Below are 24,299 nucleotides of genomic sequence, written 5' to 3' on the forward strand. Positions count from 1 at the left end.
AAAACATGCAGGTGTTTTGAACAATAAAATTCTATGATGGAATATTTGGAAATGTTTTTGAGAGATAAATTAGAAAAATTAGAGTAGGTTACATACATACACACACTTTAAAACAGATCTTATTTGAAATACTGAAGAATTCATATTCAGTAACTTTACAGAAACTTTGGAGAATGCTATGCACATCTCACAATTGAAATGATGTCAATGAAATGAATAGGCTATTGTCTTGGAAAGTCAGGTTGTCTGTGTTGGACCTTTTTGCAAGGCTCTTGACTGCTCTGCAAAGTGCTCACTCAGAGGTCATTGAGAGGTTTGTTTACCTAAAACAACATATGGATGAGAAGACTGACTCCTATTGTTTGCTGGAGAAGGAGGGGGTTTTGCAAGTGAGAGAGAGAAGGACATGTGGCTGGCAGTTGGAATCTCAGAGAGAGGGAGAAGACTGAACAGAGTCAGACAGGAGAAGCTTGTTGGAACTGAAACAGAAGCTCCAGAGTGGCGGATGGGTGGAAGTGCTATCTGTCTGATGTTTCTCTTGGAATAAGTGAAACACAAAGGAACTCTGTAGTAGCCTGAAAGAAAGAGGTTATCATCTGGTAAAACCCTGATGGGGCAAGTTTCATCAGCAAAACATTGAGGTGACAAATGGTGGTACCTCAGTTGTGGAAATCTTGGAAAAATACATTTCGCTCCAAAAACCTACAAGAGCCTTCCTGAGCGGTAAAGGTTTACCTTTCGAATAACAAAGCCTGGTGAACTTCATACATGTTAAATTCTGTGCACAGTATAAGAATTGCCTGCAACCAAAGAATTTGGAAGAATGAGAAGTGAGATTGAATTGTGAACCAAAGAACTTTTCTTAAATTTACACACACATTACATACATGTGCACTTAGAATTAGAAGGGGGTTAAGTTAGGTTAGTTAAGTTAATAGTGATAAGTTAAAGTTCGATTCTGTTTTCATGTTTAAAGATAATTAAAAACAACTTTTGTTTAACTAACCATTTGTCATGTTGAATATCTATTGCTGTTGGGTTTTGAGGTCCTTTGGGCTCGTAACATTTTATGGGAGCATGCACAGCAGGTCTCCCTTAAATCTGTTCAAAATTTATTTTATTAAAAAAGTCATGGCCCTTTAATTATTTTGAAGAATCTTTACTTTCACATAGGAAATTTGCTAAAATAGGTGATATTTTAAACTATCCTCTTATTTCCTAAATGATGCTTGTGGTTTCTCTCCCAATCATGCAATTTCATGAATTGATCTTTCGTTGTGTGAAAGTCTGTCCTCCGTCTGAGTTGAAAGCTTTTTCTTGACTGAAAGTAAAAAGAAATAAATATGATTGTACTTGTTGAAAAAGCACCTTGCTTGGAATAATTTGAATAAGATTTATTGGAGTATTGAGTTTTCATTAAAAAAAACTTACCTGATTTAAAACATGTAAAGCTCATTTGAATAGTCATAAGACTTATGATATGTTTCCAGACCTTCATAATTGTTTGTACTGTAATCAAGTTTAAACTCACAGAGTGCAGGTGTTTAGCAAAGTGGTTGTCCGATCTACATTTGGTTTCACCAATGTAAAAGAGGCTGTACCGAGTACACCAAATGCACTAGACTAAGCTGAATGATGTTGATGTAAAGCTCTGCCTCACCCGGAAGGTCTGTTTGTGGTCCTGGGTGGAGGTGAGGGGGAGTTGCAGGAAGTTTTGCACTTTCTGCGATTTCATCAAAAGTGGCTAAGGGGCTGGGAGGGAAGAGCAGATTAGGGATTCTCAGAAAGGCTGATCACATGCAAAAAGTGGACAATATGGCTGATAGTGGGATCATGTGTCAGAGGATAATGTGTTGGATGTGGAGGCAGGTGGAGTGCAAAGTGAGGAACAGAAGGACTCTGCCTGGGTTGGAGGAGGGGTGTGCAATGAGGGTGGAAATACAATTATCAGGTGATTTCCCCACCATATCTAATCTGAAAGCTCCCAAAACCCACCTCACCTGCTTCTATCTCCTCACCAATATTTACAAACAGAATTGCTTTAGCAGACCCATTGTTTCTACCTGCTCCTGCACCACTGAACATATCTCAAAACCACCTTGTCCCCTCTTGTCCATTCTGTTCCCACCCACAATCAGGACACACTCATGCTTTCTACCTCTTTACACATCCATTCCCTGCCTTTCTGCCGTGTATGTTGAAAAGTCACTGCTCCAATCCTACTTGGGTACCACTCCCCAACTCTTCCTCCGCCAAATTATTGACACCATTAGTGCTACCTCTTGTACCTGTGTAGAACCTGACAATTCATTAATTTCATTGCCATCTCCCACCCTGCCCCAAATTTACCTGGACTGTTTCTGACACTTCTCTCCCCTTCTTGGATCTCTCTGACTCTGTCTCAAGAGACAGCAAGCCATGGACATCTTTTACAAACTCACTGACTCCCTGGATAATATCTCTTCCCATTTGGTCTCTTGCAGTCCCATGCTTCCAATTCCTTTGCCTCTCCCACATTGGTTGCCAGATGAAAATTTCTATTCTCGGTCATCCAAAATGTCCTCTCTAATAAACACGGATTCCTCTGACTGTCATTGATGTAGCATATATCCGTATCTCTTCCCTTACCACCTTTCCCTCTGGGAGAATAAGGATAGAGCTACTTTGATCCTTATATCCCACCAGCCTCCACATGCAAAATTATTCTCCAATATTTCCACCAACTTCAGCATGATCCCACCAACAGCCATATCTTTCTATCATGGTCCTATCTGCTTTTTTGCACTCTCTGGGAGGTTCTCTTGTCTGTTCTTCCATCCCCACCCATCATAGCGCCCCATTTAAGGCACTTCTTGCTCTAATTCCAGAAAATGCAAAACCTGTCCCTACATCTTTCCCTTCACCTTCAATCAAGGCCACAAACAGATGTTGCAGGCGAGGCAGAGCTTTACATGCATATCATCCAACTACATCTACTGCATTCGGTGTACTTGGTGTGGCCTCTCTAATGGTGAGATCAAACACAAATTTGGTGACAGCTTTGCTGAACACCCTCGACATGTCTGTGGGTCTAAGCTTGAGCTCTGGTAGCAAACCATTTCAATTCCCTTCATCCTTCCCACACAGATATATCTACCCTCTGGCTGATTCATTGGTAGGGTGAGGTCAAGCATAAACATACACCACGGTACAGGCCCTACCAAACTGGCCACAAGCCCGTGCCACCCAAATACACCAAACACTGTACATTTTGGGAGGGTGGGAGGAAACCCACACAGACATAGGGAGAACATACAAACTCCTTCCAGAAAGCATGGGATTCGATCCCAGGTGGCTGGTGCTGTAAGAAAGTTGCACTAACTCCTTCGCTAACTTGAGGAGCAATGCATCATATTCCCCCTGCATAGAATACAACCCAACAAGAATGAACTGATCCTCCTGATTTTAGGCAACCTCCACCTGGTTCCAATGTTCCCATCTCTTCTCTCGTTGCTCTGTTCTTAAATTTCTCCCTCATCTTCCTCCCTGTCAGTAGTCCCTTCCTCTCTCACCTTCTGTCTAAAGCCCTATCACCTTTTAATCCCACTCTATCTTTTCAACACCTTCATATATTTGTTATCTCTCTGTACGATCAATCAGACAGAATCATGATTAACAGACTTTAATCATCTTAAAGTGTCAGCACTTTGCATGTTGCTGGCCCAGTTCCAAGGCAGATACTGAGGGAGGGGTTTGGGCATGACAGCCTTTATGGGGATATCTGGGAGGGAGGAATCACAGGTTCAGAGGATGGGCCAGTCCATACAGTACATACATAATAGTGGTAGCACCACATTCACCCCCTCCTTTTTAAACCAAGTCCAGTGGGATGGTACGGTTTAGTGTTCATTGCAGTTCCAACGTCCCTTACAGGTTCAGCCTGTTCAGTGGTCTCGTCTGTCGCTGGCACAGCTGTCGTTTCCAGGGCGGTGCCTCTGATGGCTGAGGGGGTGTTAGTACAGTGGTGTTGTTTGGGTTGGTTGGAGTTTGGGATGCAAAATCAGGAGGGGCCAGTTGGTCAGGGTTACTAGGGGAGGGGATTGGCCAGTCGGTTGATGTGCATGTGCCAGGTATCAAATGGAGACGGTGTCCTGTTGCCCATCCTGATACTCCACATAGGTGTATTGGGGGTTGGGGTTGGCATGGAGGAGGTGGACCTTCCCGACCAGAGGGTCAGTTTTGAGGTGTCTGATGTGCCGTCAGCCAGGATGGTAGTGTGATTCTGGATGCCAACTTCCTGGGGAAGGAAAAGAGCCTTTCATATGGTTATATGTGGTGTTGCATTCGTGGCCATACAGAGAAGGGACCTGGTGCCATGGAGTGCATCGGGGAGGGCGCCTTGCCACCAGAAGTTGGGGAGTTCTCTTGATTTAAGAGCTCAGAGAACCACCCTGAAAATGGTGGCATTTTCCCTCTCAACCTGTTTATTTCCCCAGGGTTTATAGCCCATTGTCCTGCTATGCCTTTGGCCAACAGGTACTGGCACAGCTCCTTGTTCATAAAGGAGGACCCCCGGTCGCTATGCATATAGCAGGGCTATCTGAACAGAGCGAAGATACTGTGTAGCGCCTTTATAATTGTGGCCATGGTCACATCCGGGCAGGGGATGGCAAAGGGGTAGTGGGGTCCAATGTTACTACTGCCTTCGAGCGCCAGAAGTGCTATCTCTGCGGGCATGGGAAGCAACCCCATAAGAGTTGCCCAGCCCAAAGTGCCACATGTTCTGCTTGCAGGAAGAAAGGGCACTACATGAAAGTGTGTAGGTCCCAACCTTACCCCAGCAGTGCCGTGTGTGGCCGACAGACATTGCCATCTTGGACCGCCCCACTTCCGCCTTCACCTCAGACGTCACATCTGGATCGATGGGGCCCTGGGGATGACAATCTGGGGTGGCACCACTTCCAGCACCACTTCCAGTGGTACGTGGCACAGGGACGGCCATCTTGGCAAGCACCCCCAAATCAACACAGCAGTGACTAGGACAGCAACCACACACTCATCTCCATCATTCTCAATCAAGACAGCCCATACCCACTGTGCAAAGCCATGATGAACATTGAGGTAAATGGCCCCCCTATGAACTGTTTATTCGACACTAGAAGCACTGAGAGCTTCATCCACCTGGGTACTGCACACCAATACTCTCCTGTGGTGACCCTGACGCAATGCAAAGTCTCCCTGGCCTCCCAGTCCCAATCAGCCGAGATCAGTGGCTGCTGCACTGTGACACTTACTGTGCTGGGCACCGAGTACTGGAGCTTTAAACTCCTGATCACGCCGCACCTCTACGCACCGGTCATACTGGGACTGGACTTCCAGTGCCAGCTACAGAGTGTCCTCATGCAGTTCAACGGCCCCCACCTGCCTCTCAGGGTCTGCAACACCAACTGGCTGACCCCCCTGAACACCATCCGTCACCTCTCTACTCTCCAGGTCCCCCACCACCCCTGTTCGAGAACCTCACCCATGACTGCAAGCTGGTAGCCACTAGGAGCAGATGGTACAGCCCTGGGGACAAAGCATTTATTAAAGCGGAGGACAAATGGCTTCTATCGGAAGGGGTCATAGAACCCAGCATCAGCCCATGGAGAGCCCAAGTAGTGGTAGTAAAGAGCAGAGAGAAACAATGCATGGCCATCAACTCCAGTCAGACCATAAACCACTCCACCTTACTAGATGCCTACCCACTCCCCCGCTTCGTCGACATGGTCAACAAGATTGCCCAGTTCCGGGTTTTCCTGACTATTGACCTCAAGTCGGCTTACCACCAAATACCAATCTGACACTGCCCATACACTGCCTTTGAAGCAGACAGCCGCCTCTACCACTTCCTCCACATCCCTTTTGGAGTCACCAACAGGGTCTCAGTTTTCCAGAGGGAGATGGATTATATAGTCGATGACTATGAACTCAAGGCCATTTCCCCTATCTGGTCAATGTGACCATCTGTGGCCATGACCAGCAGGACCATGGTGTCAACTTCCACAGGTTTCTCCAGGCACCCAAAAGCCTCAATCTGACCTATAACCAACAGAAGGGCCTGTTTAGCACTTTAAGGCTAGTTATTCTGGGCTGCGTGGTGGAGAATGGCATAATTGGACTAGATCCTGACTGCATGTTCCCCCTGTTGGGTCTCCATTTACCCTAGACCCTCAAAGCCCTGAAAAGGTGCTCGAACCTCTTCTCCTACTATGCCCAGTGGACCCCCAATTTTGTAGACAAAGCCCACTCCCTGATAAAATTGGGCATTTTCCCCCTGTCGGCAGAAGCCCAAGCGGCATTCAGATGCATCAAGTGTGACATCGCCAAGATGGCGATGCATGCTCTGGATGAATTCATCCACATACAAGTGGGAAGTGATGCATCCGACTTCACCCTAGCTGTCACACTCAACCAGGCGGGCAGACCCATGTTGTTCTTTTCCAGAACCCTCCAGGGCCCTGAGCTCTGGCACTCAGCCATTGAGAAAGAGGCCCAGGCCATAGTGGGAGCTGTGTGCCATTTGAGGCACCTCCTGGCCAGAAAACCATTCACCCTGCTGACTGACCAATGTCCAGTCACTTTTATGTTTAACAACAGCAGGGAAAGATTAAAAATTACAAGATCCTGAGGTGGAGAATTGAACTGTCAGCCCGGGAAGTTCAACGAGCCTCCCGATGCCTTGTCCTGGGGGACACAAGCCAACATGCAGCTGGATTTTCCCCAAGCCCTCTACAACAACCCCTGCCACCCGGAGCCAACAGGCTCTACCACTTTGTTAGAGCCTGCAACCTCTCCTACTCAGTCAAAGATATCAGGGAGTTAACATACAACTGGCCAATCTACACTGAGTGCAAACCCCAGTTATAAAGGCCAGACAAAACCCACCCCTTTGAGCAGCTGAGCATAAACTTTGAGGTGATTAAATTGTACTACCAATCAACCACAATCAGACAGAGAGTTGTGATTAATGGGCTTTAATCACCTTAAAGTGTCAGCACAGCTTGCCTGTTGCTGGTCTGATTCCAAGGCAGGTACTGAGGGAGAGGTTTGGGTGTTACAGCCTTTATGGGGATATCCAGGAGGGAGCTGTCACAGGTTCGGGGGCAGGCCAGCCCATACAGCACATACATATATCAATACACAATAGTGGTAGCACCACACTCCTCTTCTGATGCAGCAGCCAGATTCATTGTCTGATCCTGGCAGAATGAATGAGAAGCATGCAAGGGGTTGTGGGTAGAATCGATCTCGGGAGGTATGTCCAGCTGGCAGTAGCCAACCACAGCATTACTCTGGTTTACCACACCTTCCCACTTGGCTTGATAAAGTGTCCTGACATGAAACATTAACCAATCACCTTTACCCATGGATGTTGCCTGGCTCATTGAGTTCTTCCAGCAGCTTATCATCTGCTCAAGATGCCAGCAGTTTTTATATTTCCCTGACAGGTAATATCTTTTGTTGGGGAAAAATCTTGTGGCAAATATAAAAGTCAGGGCATGGAAATTTAATCTTGGTGCAATGGCATTCTAAAACTACAATGTTCTATGGTTTTAACTGTAGTGGCAATTCTTTTCTTTTTTGCAGCTCTTTGTTTATTCTACACCAGGCAACCACACAGCATTGCTTAGCAACAGAAGCTGAACCTCCTTCAGATGGTAACGAGGTGCAAACAGGTTCACTTCCATTCTGTAGGCTGAAAGAGAAGATACTAATTGCAAAGCCACAGCACTTGTGAAAGATGGAAATGTGCCTCGTATCATATATTAAGGAAGCTCCAGGTTATAAAAATGCCAAGGTAAGCATTAATCAAACTTGATTCATGTTTATGTAGCTCTAATGTATTTTATTTGTGATTTTATTTTTGATTTGTGCTTCAGAATGCTGGCCTTCAAACACACCACTGTCCCAAGCAGCTACAAGGCATTCAAGATGTAAGGAATGATCAAATAGAAGAGAAGAAAAGCAATCAGCTAGAAAAGGAAAAAAGGACTAAAATGTGTAAAGCAGAAAACTTCAGATCAAATACAACTGATCCTTGCTCAGGTGAGTTATGATGGTGGATAAAATAGAATTGTTACTGTACGATCAATCATGAATGCAGCCTATTAATGGAACAATATTTTGAAAGGCAATAGTAATTCACAAATAGCAGCTGTGAAATTTGGTAACATTGACTGACTCATTTTTGCAGGGGGCATATGTGACCATTGTGGTAGATGTGTAGGGGTGTAATCTAAGCTAGTAATGAAGGAACAACCATACTGCTGTAGTACAAGAATGAAAAAATGTATCTGAGGGTGACACTTTTAACTTCTCTCCCAATTCTTGTTTCCTCCCATCACCTGATTGGCATCTTTTTTTGTCAAATTGCCATGCTGATTCAGTGCAAGCCAAACTAGTTACCAGCTTTTTCTACAGAAATGCATTTTCTGCTTTTAGAATAGAAGCAGGAGTAGATCGCTCAGCCCCTGCCCTCCATCCAATAGGATCAGGCTGATCTGCCCATGGTCTTGTCTCCTCTTCTGTGCTAATTCCACATACCCCTCAATGACCAGATCTTCCAAAAACTTTTATTTCTTGTTTAAATATCCAATTATTAATATTCTGCATCCCTCTGGGATATAAACTTTCAGAGCCCCACCACCTACTGTGAGATAAAGTTCTACATAAGGTATGAAGCTACTGCTTCTGGAAATGTTTGTCATTATTTTTCACACAACTGCCAGATTAGACTGTCTTTTTAAAAAATTTTTAAAGATTTTTCACACTATGAACCATACTGACCAAAATACACACAAACATTTCCCTCTTGAATATACACAGTGTCATTTTCTCCCCTTCCCCCCCCTCCCTTCCCTCCCTCCTTCACCTCCCCTCCCCACCCACTCAACGTTCAACATATATGATACATTAAACCCATTAAACAATGTCATCACACAATGAAAATAAACAAGAAATTTGTGTCTTTACATACTGGGTCAGTTCATTTTGTCTTCTTCTGTCATTTTAGGTGGTGGAGGTCCGCGGTAGGACTTCTCTGTTGTGTTCCATGTACGGTTCCCAAATTTGTTTGAATACTGTGATGTTATTTCTTAAATTATATGTTATTTTTTCCAATGGAATACATTTTTCTATGTACCATTGCTGTATTCTCAGGCTATCTTCTAATTTCCAGGTTGTCATAATACATTTTTTTGCTACAGCTAAGGCTATCATAATAAATCTTTTTTGTACTCCATTCAAATCAAGTCCAAGTTCTTTACTTCTTATTACTTAGAAGATCTCTGGATTTTTTGGTATGTTGCTTTTTGTGATTTTATTTAATACCTGGTTTAGATCTTCCCAAAACTTTTCCACTTTCTCACATGCCCAAATTGCACGTACTGTGTTCCCGTTTCCTTCTTACAGCGAAAACATCTGTCTGATACTGTTGGGTCCCATTTATTTAACTTTTGGGGTGTGGTGTATAGCCTGTGTAACCAATTATATTGTATCATGTGTAACCTCGTGTTTATTGTATTTCTCATAGTTCTGGAGCATAGCTTTTCCCATGTTTCATTCTTTTTTATGTTTAGATCTTGTTCCCATTTTTGTTTGGGTTTACAGCTTGTTTCCTCATTCTCTTTCTCTTGCAGTTTGATGTACATGTTTGTTATAAATCTTTTAATTATCATTGTGTCTGTAATCACATATTCAAAATTGCTTCCTTCAGGTAACCTCAGCCTGCTTCCCAATTTGTCCTTTAAGTAGGTTTTCAGTTGGTGGTAAGCAAACATTGTACCGTGAGTTATACCATATTTGTCCTTCATTTGTTCAAAAGATAATAATTTATTTCCCGAAAAACAATTTTCTATTCTTTTGATCCCTTTTCTCTCCCATTCTCTAAAGGAAAGGTTATCTATTGTGAAAGGGATTACTTGATTTTGCATCAGTAATAATTTTGGTATTTGATAATTTGTTTTATTCTTTTCTATGTAAATCTTCTTCCAAATGTTGAGCAGATGGTGCAGTACTGGTGAATTCCTATGTTACACCAGCTTTTCATCCCACTTGTATAGTATATGTTCAAGTACCTTCTCCCCTATTTTATCTAGCTCTAATCTGGCCCAATCTGGTTTTTCCCTTGTTTGATAAAAATCTGATGGGTATCTTGATTGTGCTGCTCTATAATAATTCTTAAAGTTTGGTAGCTGCAAGCCTCCTTGTTTGTACCATTCTGTTAATTTATCTAACACTATCCTCTGTTTCCCCCCTTTCCATAAGAATTTCCTTATTATTTTCTTTAGCTCCTTGAAGAATTTCTCGGTTAGGTGAATTGGTAACGATTGGAATAGGTATTGTATCCTTGGGAAGATATTCATTTTAATGCAATTTACCCTTCCTATCAGTGTTAGTGGTAAATCTTTCCAATATTCTAAGTCGTCTTGTAATTTCTTCATTAATGGCTGATAATTTAGTTTGTATAGATGGCCTAGATTATTATCTAGTTGTATACCTAGGTATCGGATTGCTTGTGTTTGCCATCTAAATGTGATTCTTTCTTAAACTTTGTGAAATCCGCATTATTTATTGGCATTCCTTCACTTTTATTTTCATTAATCTTGTACCCCGATACTTCTCCATATTCCTTCAATTTCTTATGTAATTCTTTTATTGATATTTCTGGTTCTGTTAAGTATACTATGACGTCATCAGCAAATAGACTGATTTTATATTCCTTCTCTTTTATTTTTATCCCTCTTATTTTATTTTCTGTTCTTATCAGTTCTGCCAGTGGTTCTATAGCTAATGCGAACAGTGAGGGAGATAGTGGACATCCCTGTCTAGTTGACCTGCTTAATTTAAATTGGTTTGATATATATCCATTTTCTGTCACCTTCGCCAATGGTCCCTTATATAATGCTTTAATCCATTTAATATATTTCTCTGGTAGGTTGAACCTCTGTAGTACTTTGAATAAATAATTCCATTCAACTCTGTCAAAGGCTTTCTCTGCATCTAAGGCAATTGCCACTGTTTCCTTGTACTGTATGGATTAAGTTAATGAACTTACAGATATTGTCTGTTGTTCGTTTTTTTTTCTTAATAAATCCAGTTTGATCTAGTTTTACTATTTTTGGTACACAGTCGGCCAATCTGTTTGCTAATAGTTTATCTATTATCTTATAATCTGTGTTAAGTAGAGATATTGGACTATACAATGCTGGCAAACAGAGGATGCCCAACTTGCCTTCTGCCTCCTATCCTGTCTCCATTAGATCCAGCGTTCACCAACATCCTAAAAATACTCTCTCTGCCCATGCTCTGGTCACCCCTCAAACCTTCAGACATTTTTTCATATTAATCAAACCAAGCTATGATCCAATCAGACAATATACTTTCCTCAGTGCATCAGGAGAAGTTTGATGGAGCTTGGAGGGTAAGGAGCTCGTGGACCTCTTTATCTTCCCAATTTGTAGGTTTTGCAAACAAGACTCTTGGAGTTCGCCAAGGTGGAATAACAGAAGAATTCAGCCAATGAAGTTGGAATTCGAGGGCCAAACCCATCAGGACCATTGCCTGAAGAGGGTGCACAAAATCAGTGAACTGGTGCGGACTCGAAAGGCCAACATGGCCTGTTTCCGCTCCGTATATGGTTATATGGTGTTAGTGGATCTTTCCCCGTCTTTGGTATTGTTGTAATTATTGCTGTTTTGCATGAATCTGGCATGTTTTGTGTTTCTTCAGTCTGGTTCATTACTTCCAGGAGAGGAGGAATTAATAAATCTTTAAATGTTTTATAGAATTCTATTGGGAGTCTATCCTCTCCCGGTGTTTTATTGTTCGGTATTTTTTTAAAATATATCCTGTATTTCCTCTATTTCAAATGATTTTATTAATTTATTTTGCTCCTCTTCTTGCAATTTTGGTAGTTCAATTTTAGCTAGAAACTCATCTATTTTGTCTTCTTTCCCTTCGTTCTCCATTCGATTATAGTCACTCGTAGAATTCCTTGAAGTTTACATTGATCTCTGTTGGGTTATATGTAATTTGTTTATCCTTTTTCCTTGATGCCAATACCGTTCTTTTAGTTTGTTCTGTCTTAAGCTGCCAAGCTAGTATTTTGTGCGTTTTTTTTTTCTCCGAGCTCATAATACTTCTGTTTTGTCTTCATTATGTTCTTCTCCACCTTGTATGTTTGTAGTTTTCATATTTTATTTTTTTGTCCGCCAATTCTCTTCTTTTTGTTGTATCTTCCCTTGTTGCTAGTTCTTTTTCTGTACTTACTATTTCCCTTTCCAGCTGTTCTATTTCCCAGTTGTAGTCCTTCTTCATCTTAGTTACATAACTTATTATCTGCCCTCTGATGAAGGCTTTCATTGCATCCCATAGTATAAATTTATCTTTCACTGATTCCGTATTTATTTCAAAGTACATTTTAATTTGTCGCTCAATGAATTCTCTAAAATCCTGTCTTTTAAGTAGCATGGAGTTTAATCTCCATCTATACGTTCTCGATGGGATGTCCTCCAGCTCTATTGCTAATAACAGGGGTGAGTGATCCGATAACAATCTAGCTTTATATTCCGTTTTTCTAACTCTCCCATGGATGTGGTCTGACAACAGGAACAGGTCTATCCTTGAGTATGTTTTGTGTCTACCCGAATAATATGAGTATTCCCTCTCCTTTGGGTGTTGTCTCCTCCATATATCCAAAAGTTGCATTTCCTGCATCCATTTAACAATAAATTTGGTTACTTTGTTCTTTCTGCTAGTTTTTTGTCCAGTTTTGTCCATCTTTGAGTCCAAATTAAGGTTAAAGTCCCCTCCTATCAGTATATTCCCTTGGATATCTGCAATCTTCAAAAATATATCTTGCATACATTTTTGATCCTCTTCATTAGGTGCATATACATTGAGCAAATTCCAAAATTCTGAATATATCATTACATACCTCCCAGCTGGATCTATTATTTCCTCCTCTATTTTGATTGGTACATTTTTATTGATTAATATAGCTACTCCTCTGGCTTTTGAATTATATGATGCTGCCGTTACGTGCCCTACCCAATCACTCCTTAATTTCTTCTGTTCCACTTCAGTTAGATGTGTTTCCTGCATGAATGCTATATCAATTTTTTCTTTCTTCAGTAAATTTAACAGCCTCTTCCTTTTGATTTGGTTATGTATTCCGTTAATATTTATAGGCATATAGTTCAACATGGCCATTTCATACTTTGTTTACCTCTCATTTCCGGTTCCTCATCACTACCTTTCCTCCTTGTCCATTTCTGTTTTCTTTTTTTGAACACACTGTAAGACAACACTTCTAAAACATAAAATATTTCTACTATTCCCACATCTAAAATTCCCTTAACCCCAAATGTCCCCCCCCCCTCTCTGAGTTGCCCCTTGTCTCTTGCCGGGCAACCACAACTCCCCTCTCCATTTGGATTGTGAACCCGCTCGCAAGCGTCAACTGATTTCGCAGTGACTGTTATTCTCTCCCACCCAGCCCCCTCCAGAAAATACTTTTATCTTCACATATAACAAAGTTCACCCTCTTAATTCCCCCTTACTTCCTTTCTTCCCCTTCTTAGTTCTTACTTATACGTTATTTTTCTTCTTTATATGAAGTTTGTCGTTGTTCCTTGTTCTTGTTACATCTCTTCATCTCTCAGGTGTTCTGAAAATTCTCGTGCTTTCTCCGGATCCAAGAACAGTCTGCTTTGCTGCCCCAGGATAACTATTTTAAGTACCGCTGGATATCTTAACATAAATTTATAGCTTTTCTTCCATAGGATCGATTTTACTGCGTTAAACTCCTTCCCCTTCTTCAGGAGCTCAAAACTTGTGTCTGGGTAGAAACATTTTTTTTTTGACCTTTGTATTCTAGTGGCTTTTTGTCTTCTCTCAATTTTTTCATTGCCTTCTCCAATATATTTTCTCTTGTCGTATATCTCAGGAATTTTACTAGAATGGGTCTTGGTTTTTGTTGTGGCTGTGGTTTTGGAGCTAATATTCTGAGTGCCCTTTCTATTTCCATTCCTTCCTGTATTTCTGGCACTCCTAGGATCCTGGGGATCCATTCCTTTATAAATTTTTTCATATCTTTGCCTTCTTCATCTTCCTTAAGGCCCACTATCTTTATATTGTTTCTCCTATTATAGTTTTCCATTATATCCATCTTCTGAGCTAACAACTCCTGTGTTTCTTTAACTTTTTTATCAGATTCTTCTAATTTCCTTTTTAAGTCATCCACTTCCATTTCTACGGCTGTTTCTCGTTCTTCCACCTTGTCTACTCTTTTCCCTATTTCTGTCATGACCACCTCTAATCTACTCACTTTTTCTTCTGTACCTTTTATTCTTTTTATTTCATTAAATTCTCGTGTCTGCCATTCTTTTACTGCTTCCATATATTCTTCAGAAAATTTTCTATCTATGTACAGTCCATTCCCTTTATATTCTATTTCTCTGTGCAGAGTTTGATGTTCTCCCTCCTCTTACCCTGTGTCCGCTTCAGGACCTGTGTCCTCTACCTCTCTTCCTTGTATCTGTGTCTCTTCTGACTTTCTTGTTGGGCTGTTTATCTCATTTTGCTGGGTATTTTTTTTTATGGTGTCTTGATGTTGGTCCTCTTCCTCTGGGCTGGTCATTTGCTATGTCTCTGATTTCCTTTTTTCATTCTCCTCCCTCCCATTCCCGTTATTTTCTATATCTTCCCACTGGGAGCCCTGCTGTCGGGTCTTTCTCAGCTGTTCAAGCTGTGGAGTTCCACTCCACAGCTGGTCCCCCCTCCCATCGGTGTTGTCTTTGTCATGCGCGGTTGCGCACCTCTGTTTGGCTCCGCGAGCCATCTTTGTAGTCCTGCGTTCGATGGGTCGCAACACTGCGGGATTTCCACTGACCTCAGGGAGTGGGCTCCTCTTTCCATGATGGGTGCCTGCTTCTTCATACAGGTAAGGCCTTCACCTTTCTCTTCTGGCGTCTTTCCTTTTTTTTTCCCATTGTTTTTGGCTTTTCTTTCTTTGGTGCCATTTCCTCCACACCTTTATTTTTTATTTGTTGTGGTTTGTGTGTCTGTGGCTTTGCTTTTTCTTTACCAGCCCTCTCCAGAAAAGAAGGAAAAAAGTATTCTCCTACCGGCCACTACTCCATTACGTGACTCCTCCCCAAACACAATCATGTTGAAGCAAGGAATGCTCTGAAAACTGTTAATTTTCCGCAGTTATGTAGGACATCCACGGCTGTCTCCAAATGCCTCCAACCTTGATAAAATTTAGCATTGCCTGGCAACTATGTAGCAAAGCCTAACAGCAAAGTCCTTACTTTCACTGAAAAATGTTTAATCCGTTCAGTTTCCATGCCCACCCTTGAATGTGATGTGGCCTCCAGGAGCCCCCATTGAGATGGCTGCTCTAACCCACCTCCTTTGCATTGTTATTCACTGCCATTCTTCCCTGTTCCCTCTCAGTCCTGATGCAGGGTCTTGACCCGAAACATCGACATAGATCTCTTGCCTCTACAGATGTTGCTTGATTCTTTGAGTTCTTCCAGATCCTGAGTTGGATTCCAGTTCTTACATTCTCCTTTGTCTTTAATCTTATTTTATCTTTGTCCTTTTCTGTAACTATTGTAAATGTAACAGAACAATAATCACAAGTATAAAAATGCTCTTTCTCTGATCAATCCTTCCACCTGGTCCTGTATCATTCCCAAAATCTCATTGCATAACTGGTTGGTAAATAATTCAAACTGAGCAAATTAGAGAAGTACTGGCAGTAAGATGAGGCGATTGCTGAAATAGAGTGCCAAATAGTACCCTTTAGGTGTACTGTATGGAGCTTTCTCTGCAGAATTCTGGAATGGCTGACAATGTTACATTAGTTGATATAAAATATCATTTGAGAATATTTTTTTTCTCTTGAAGGAAACTTTTGATATTAATCTGAAAAATGCAATTAATTAAGAACTTTCCATGTCTTTAGGAAGGTCATCAGCCTTTGATCCTTACCAAACTACATTCAGGCGTGACTTTGATCATCGCCCAGGGTCTATAACTGAACCCATTTGGTAAGTCTGAAATAGAACAACTTCCAGGGAATCTGATAACTTCAGGTTAAGTGGGAGAACGAGCTGAGTTCCCAGAAAGCTTATTAATTGTCCTTTACTGATAATATTCATTCATAGTCATGTGAAGAGTTGGCATATTCACAAACTATTGGTATCAAGTCTCTGATAATGAATTAAACTCAAAATATTCAGGTGCTTTGTGTCTTGGAAATTAAAGTCATGGCAGTCCAACGTGCTGGAGCTAGAACTAAATTTATATGCCCACTTCACTCCCATCATTGCAATCGGATGACAGTGCTTGGAGCAATTCCAGATGCTGGAATTTTGAGCAAACCATGAGAAGATGGAGGGACTCAGCAGGTTCGGCAGCATCTCGGAAGGGAAATGGTCAATCACTGTTTTGGTTTGGGAGCCTTTTTAGAGACTAAGATGGGAAGGGGAGATAGATGGTGGGGGAGTGCTGGGAAGGGCCCAAGAGATGATTGGATACTGGGAAAATGAAGGGAGGTGACATGGAAAGACAGGGAGGAGTCCACTGGGGGTGGAGGTGAGATTTAAGAGAAAAGCAAAGGGTGTGGGTAAAGGACAGATGAAAACAAAAGAAGAGGATGGGCGAGGCCTGGAACTGGAAAATCTGATGTTCCTGTCATTGGGTTTTGGGTGTCCAGAAAGTATATTTGTACCTCAAGTTTAGGTTCAGCCTCACCCTGGAAACGGACAAGGCCGAGGACAGACAGGCCTGTGTGATAATGCCCAAAGGAATTGAAATAGCTGGAGGGTTCCAACTGGACTGTGAACAGAGACCTGGAGCTCCGCAAAGCAGCCACATTTAGTCACTGGCGTCACGGGGGGTGGGGGTAAGGGGGTCGCGAGCTGCACCGGGCAACACCATCAGAGGGGGTGACACCAATATGACCGTCTATAAAAAAAATTTTGTGTAGTGTTTCACAGAATTTTAAAAATTAAATATATCCCTGTAGTTAGTTATAACAACAAAATCATTTTTCATCAGCCCAGCTTGCATGTATTAATATACCTACAAGGCTAAAACTCTAACTTGCTTTTTTGAACCATCTAATGCACTCCAGTCAGATCTGCCATTTGTTACCCAATTACAATGATGCTTTCAATCAAGCACGTGCTGTTGTTTTTGGTCCTGCTGGTGTTTTTATAGTCGCTGCTTTTGCCAAATTTTCTGATGTTTTAGTTAAATATTGTGGCAATTAGTATTTGAGCCTATATCAATAATTTTTTCTTACGGAATTTTCACTTTAATCACATGAAACTATGCTGTGTGTATGATATTGTAATTTAAAGGTGTAATTTTAATTTTGCTCGATGTTTATCTCACTACTATTGCCATTACATTCTGTAATATATAGGAATTATAAGTAACATTAGTAGAAAAAGATTACTAACGATTCTGGATGGTCTGGTACGGGAGGAGGTCCATGGGGGAGGGAGGGAGGGAGGGGGAGGGGGCGGGTGGTGACACCAACCCCAATGATGTCACAACGTTTAGTTTAATTGATGTGGAGAGTGTGAAACTGTCCATCCGTGGCAAACTTGTGTTCCACCTGTACCGGAATCACTACAGCAATTCCAAACGTATCTACTGAACCACCATGGTGGCTACACTCTCTCCAGTACCTAGTCCATGCCCAAGTTAGAATGGGGTCAACAAAAAGGCAGAATTACTCAGTGTAATGGTGGGTCAATTTCTGTTCTCTTCCCTCCTTCCCTCCTGGTTGTAGATAAGGATGATCATGACTCTGGTTTACTGCTGACCTTGTGTGTGTGGTGTTTACGTATTCTCCCAATGAAGGTTTCTACTGAGTACACGGATTTCTCACGGTATCCCAGATGCATGTTGGGAGATTTATTGGTTATTTATTGTAAATTGTTTTATTTTGGTAAGTAGCAAAACAATGAAAGGCGAGTTGATTGGCATGTGATGTGGCCATGGGGAAATGAGGAAGGGGAAGTGGAAGTCCTGGAGTAGGAATGGCCAAATGGTCGTCTTCTGTGTCATAATAAGTCAATAACTGTAGGAACAGGACTGAGCCACACTACTTCATCTGCAGTCGTCGCCGAGGTCAGACTATTTTCCATCCTTTACTTCTCTCATCAAGAATCTGGAAGTAAGTGTTTGATGTTTTATTGCCTCTGATGGATTGTCACCATCCAGACTGATCCGATGGGATGACAACAGCAGCTTTAGGTCTGCTGGGAGACAGCCCTCTGTTTACTCCTGTGTTTCTTTGCTGGGACAGTATGTTAACACAATGCTGCAGAACATCTTTGTGCATTGGACTCACCACAGGTAGACAGCTGCTAAACACCTCTGATTTCCATGCTTGTGAAGCTTGTTGATACAGATAAATTCCTCTGCAGATCTTAGTTAAGAAACCCAGAAGGAGATGGATGGCCAATTCACTCACACCGCAGCCACCTTGAGAACAGTGTGCTAAGGGACCAAGATTTTGGCTGTGCACAAAGGATCTTTTGGGGATGGTCCTTCTTTTCTCACCAGCTAAAGGAGATCAAGTACTTAATATCTTGCTTACAGGAGCAAGAATAACTCAGTAGGGGCTCCTTAAGCAAGTTAAGGAGGAACAGCAGAAACATCAGAGCTATGTACAGTGATTTAAGTGTGAGCCCCTTTTGGAGGGGCATAATATTGTATGCATACATGCATAGCTGTGCGGTACCGGATGTAAACAGCGTCTTCATTGTTGGGGTCTTTCATGGCTTGGTTCAGCATCATGCTGAAGAAGATTGAAAAGAGGGTTGGTGCGAGAACACAGCCTTGCTTCACGCCATTGTTAATGGAGAAGGGTTCAGAGAGCTCATTGCTGTATCTGACCCCAACAATGAAGACGCTGTTTACATCCGGTACCGCACGGATGGCAGTCTCTTCAATCTGAGGCGCCTGCAAGCTCACACCAAGACACAAGAGAAACTTGTCCGTGAACTACTCTTTGCAGATGATGCCGCTTTAGTTGCCCATTCAGAGCCAGCTCTTCAGCGCTTGACGTCCTGCTTTGCGGAAACTGCCAAAATGTTTGGCCTGGAAGTCAGCCTGAAGAAAACTGAGGTCCTCCATCAGCCAGCTCCCCACCATGACTACCAGCCCCCCCACATCTCCATCGGGCACACAAAACTCAAAACGGTCAACCAGTTTACCTATCTCGGCTGCACCATTTCATCAGATGCAAGGATCGACAATGAGATAGACAACAGACTCGCCAAGGCAAATAGCGCCTTTGGAAGACTACACAAAAGAGTCTGGAAAAACAACCAACTGAAAAACCTCACAAAGATAAGCGTATACAGAGCCGTTGTCATACCCACACTCCTGTTCGGCTCCGAATCATGGGTCCTCTACCGGCACCACCTACGACTCCTAGAACGCTTCCACCAGCGTTGTCTCCGCTCCATCCTCAACATCCATTGGAGCGCTTACACCCCAAACGTCGAAGTACTCGAGATGGCAGAGGTCGACAGCATCGAGTCCACGCTGCTGAAGATCCAGCTGCGCTGGATGGGTCACGTCTCCAGAATGGAGGACCATCGCCTTCCCAAGATCGTATTATATGGCGAGCTCTCCACTGGCCACCGTGACAGAGGTGCACCAAAGAAAAGGTACAAGGACTGCCTAAAGAAATCTCTTGGTGCCTGCCACATTGACCACCGCCAGTGGGCTGATAACGCCTCAAACCGTGCATCTTGGCGCCTCACAGTTTGGCGGGCAGCAACCTCCTTTGAAGAAGACCGCAGAGCCCACCTCACTGACAAAAGGCAAAGGAGGAAAAACCCAACACCCAACCCCAACCAACCAATTTTCCCTTGCAACCGCTGCAATCGTGTCTGCCTGTCCCGCATCGGACTTGTCAGCCACAAACGAGCCTGCAGCTGACGTGGACTTTTTACCCCCTCCATAAATCTTCGTCCGCGAAGCCAAGCCAAAGATGACATGCATAGGCATCATTGTAGAGTTTTTGATGCTGATTAGATGATTAAAGTTTCAATCATCCACAGGAAGTGGTTTCAAATGATGAAATGTATTTTTGCTGAATTAAAGGTTTTTGGACAAAAAACAGGTAAACCGGTAAGACCAGTAGGCCCTCCTTAGACAAGGATAGAAAGAGGGGGGAGAAGAGAGACCGACCAAGTGAGAGAAAGAGTGTGGAAGAGAGACAGAAGGAGAGAAAGAGACAGAGAGAAATATCATGCAAGGCCGTATTCACATAGGGTGTTCAGGAAACTGTTCTGCTATCTCAACATCAGCCACAACCCAGGGCTGTGATATTTGCACATTGCAGAGTTATTGTGATTGAAATCAACAACCCACTGCAAAGCACCACTCCAAAGTCAAAGCAAGATAGTGGTGCCATTGATGTGAATAATGACAGTAACTATGGCTCTGGTCTCCTGTGGCTTGTTTCTTTCCAAGGGATTGCTGGTGATGAAAGCCACATTGTTGTGGTTACTGCTCCGTAATGGAAGTTGAAAAGCATTGCCAAATATTGTGCATTTCAGGCTTTCTTGTTTTTATTTCAAGTATCCAACATCTGCAGCTTTTTGCCTTTCAGGAAGAAATAACTTTATTTGATTTTTGCAGCGAGAAGGAATCGGACAACTCCAGGATGGAGGATAGCAGCAGCTGCATGCACCTTGCTTTATAGGTATTGTACCATGTACCGAATTCTCTAAAGGAATTCTACTCTTTCAAGCTGCATATGGTGAGTTACCAGAGATAGCAATACCTGGTAGCTCAGGAGCAATTATTCTGCAGCAGTAACCTACATTTCAACCACCACAGTAAAGAAAAGGTGAGGCAATGGGATACAAGAACCTTCTGGCGAAGGAATGATTTATAACTCCAGTCCATGGTCCATGCACCCATATAGAGTAGACAGAGTGAGCCAAAGAATATATTGATTCCAACATCTGCAGTCTCTTGGGGCTACAGTGTGAGCCACATTGGGAGAAGACCATTGCAGAGCACTAATTCTACAGACGGGAGGACTTGAACCATGATGGGCTGAGAGACTACCAGACTCCATCTGCATCTTCAAGACAGTGCTGCCTTAAGGGACCAGTTATCAAGAAGCTGGGGAGCAGGAGCAGGATGACAGAGAAGAGGAACTGGCAGAAGAGGTTATGAGGCTTCAAGGTTGTTATCCTCAGCACTAATGTCTTCTACGCAATCAATTCCACACTCTCTAGTTAATCATCACATGAATAAAACCCAAGGCAAATAATACAAAGGGTTGTGTTGAAAGTTACTGGCTTCAGTGCAGGGCAATGTCGCAGCTCAGGTTCACCAGACAGGTTGGCAGCAGTCAGGGCAGTGGCAAGGGTAGGAGTGCACGTGCTGCCATCTTGTGGCCATAAGAGCACTTGTTACTTTCTGTGGGTAAGATCTTGGTGAACAAACAGTTCAAATGCTCTGATGACCTGAAGAGTCCATATAAAAAGGTTTTTTTTTTAAAAAGTATTACATGGCAGAAAACTTCTGGAATGACCAGTATTGCCCACAATTTCCCAAATATGGCCTAACCAAAGTTTCATATAGCTGCCACATGACTTCCTTACTTTTATACTCAATGCTTGACCAATGAATGCAAGTGTGCTCTACACTTTCTTTTCCACCCTAGGTACATGCATTGCCACCTTTAGGAGGCTAAGAACTTGGACCCCAGATCCATCGGCACACCAATACGGTTAAGGAAACGTATTTTCCCCCTCACTTTTGACCTCCTCAAACTTGTCCAGATTGAATTCCACCTGCCATTTCTCTGCCCATATCTGGAACTGATCTATATTCTGTTATATTCTTTGACAGCCCTCTACACTGTCCACTACCCCTCCAATCTTTGTGACATTTGCAAACTTGGTAAACCACCCACCTACTTTTTCATCCAAGTCATTTATATACAGTAAAACCCCTGGTATCCGACACCTATGGGGATTGGTAGATGCCGGATTAAGTGTATTTTCTGGTTGCTTGAGATTTACAATGACTAATACACTTGCATTAAGAATAAACAGTTTAAAAGAATAAAGGTAAAAATTCTATACTATACTTACACTGAACAAACTTCACTTGCATGAATATATAATCCTTAAAGCATTTTACTATATTTTCAATCACATTCTTTGAAAATTTTTAACCAGCACTCCATCTACAGGTTTCTCCCCTTCCACGGAGCTGCCAGATAGACAAACAATAACATTATTGTTAAACCTCCCCACCCCCAAACCAAGTTTACAGATAAAGCCTCTGACTGGGAGAAGTCTTACTAAGTAGGCTAGAAGTTACCTGACTGAGAGGCTTTTATTACCATAAACAGAAGGCACGTCTCATGTCGCTGACCCAAGACCTGAGCTTGTTCTGAGGGAGGGGTTATGGCATTAGGGGAATCAAGGGGGAGGAGCACAGGTACAATCAGCAAGGAGCAGGCCAGCCATACATGTACAAACAATAAAACAGTGGTTCCACCACATAGGGATAAGGTGACACTTTAAGAGAGTCACCTTGACAGCGAATGGCATCAACTGGCTCTTCATCCTGGGTGTCACCATTTTATTCAAACACAACTGTATTCAAACAGATCCTATGCATAAAGCACAACCAAGGCACTTCTGTAGCTACATATTTGTTCCCATCTTCACCAAACGTTTGTGTAACTTCTGAGAACATTTATTTTTACAATTTTAAACTTAATGGACTTTTTACCCATTATTTTTTTCTTATTTATTTTAATTTTTAAATTGATTTTCCTCTTTTTTTGCCGATTGCTTGAATTCCAGATTTTACTGCATATCATAAACAAGGGTTCCAAAACTGATCCCTGTTGAACACACTGGCCATGTACCTCCAGCAGGAATAGCTCCCTTCCACCTTCACTTCATACTAACTACTGTTGCTTCCAGTGTAAGAGATTTGTCAAAATCATTCACAGAAACATTTCTTTATGATTTATAGCAATAAACACTTGCTAATATCCTTACAAATTCTGTTATCAAGATATTTTATGTTTAGCTTTGTGGTTGTTCAATCCTGGACCATGCAAACACTTTTCAATAAAAGCCTATTAGATGAATGAAATTTATTTAACTGTGATTGAGAAACTAATAATAGTGTGAAATTCTACTGTAAGTCTTGAATGTACTTCATTTATTTTTTTTCCTGCTTCTCTCTGCCTTACTGCAGTCCTAAGTCATCTAATGGGTATACATATCCATATCGGCTCCATGAGCCTATTGGTGTCAGCTCATATTCAAATGATTATGCCAGGAAATTGATTACCAGTCAACAGCCTCTGCAATGTCGTACAGGATCCAGGAGGAGCAAACCTCATCCATGTGATGTAAGCAACATTTATTAGATGGATTTTGTCCTAATTGTGTGGCTAAACACAAGCAAACAACAAACAGTCGTTCTCTCCTGACTCTGAAATGTACTCTTGTAGGTCTTGTGCCTGTGGAAAACCCCAAAGAAGAATCCAGAGTCCTTTCCAAAAGTCAGCTCATATTTTCCTCAACCAATGTCTTCAGATGACATCAGCAGGTTAAAAGCGCATCAATATGATACAATATATCGGCAGGATTACCTGGGACTTTCACAGGGTAGGACTGCATTGAAATCCACTATTATATTTTAGGAGAAGGAAATGTGTTTAAGAGAATTACGAGGACTTCAAAAGCACAATGTTGGAAGGCAATTACAGTCATTTATTAGATTAAGGGCTAAATACATGAGGCCATTTCAAAACATTAACTGATTTTTATTTCAGGTGACCCTTCCCAATTTGAATCTTTTACTTCGAGAAAAAAAAGAATGGAAATTAGGTTTTAAGTGTATAATTAATTGATTTTTGAAAAGGAGAATCTATAAGGAACTGGGTTTGGAAGGTTTTAAAGAAAACATTTCGAAAAAAAGCTTTAAATGAGACAATCTTAGACAATGAGTATTTAGATTGAAAATGGATGTGAACTGTAGTCAATTTTCACAGACAATACAAATGGCCATTAGCCCCATTTAACTCATACTTGTGCTATAATTTCAGGCTTCCCTTTCAATGATTTCAGAATTGCTAGGGTTGATAATGGTAAAGGGATAATGCTGCCAAGGGAGAAAATATAAATGGGAAAATAGGGCCTTCTAGTTTCACGAGAAAAGTATTGGAGGACCTTTTCTGGAGCTAGCAG

At 42.1% G+C, this 24,299-nt stretch overlaps 1 protein-coding gene across 4 annotated transcripts in view; it reads left to right on the plus strand.

The window, feature by feature from the left end:
* tex26 (testis expressed 26) overlaps nt 1-24,299 on the plus strand; it is a 55,967-nt gene that overhangs the window by 18,761 nt on the left and 12,907 nt on the right. For 3 of the 4 annotated variants that reach the window (XM_069891573.1, XM_069891572.1, XM_069891571.1), the window contains exons 2-6: nt 7,609-7,819; nt 7,902-8,067; nt 15,995-16,079; nt 23,302-23,458; nt 23,561-23,717. In XM_069891573.1, the coding sequence (XP_069747674.1) occupies nt 7,763-7,819; nt 7,902-8,067; nt 15,995-16,079; nt 23,302-23,458; nt 23,561-23,717 (622 nt within the window). In that variant the 5' untranslated portion in view covers nt 7,609-7,762. Of the gene's footprint in view, nt 1-7,608; nt 7,820-7,901; nt 8,068-15,994; nt 16,080-23,301; nt 23,459-23,560; nt 23,718-24,299 lie in introns of those variants that run through there. The other variant, XM_069891574.1, reaches the window with a different exon arrangement.

The sequence above is a fragment of the Narcine bancroftii genome, chromosome 7, assembly GCF_036971445.1.
Source record: "Narcine bancroftii isolate sNarBan1 chromosome 7, sNarBan1.hap1, whole genome shotgun sequence".
Taxonomy (NCBI): domain Eukaryota; kingdom Metazoa; phylum Chordata; class Chondrichthyes; order Torpediniformes; family Narcinidae; genus Narcine; species Narcine bancroftii.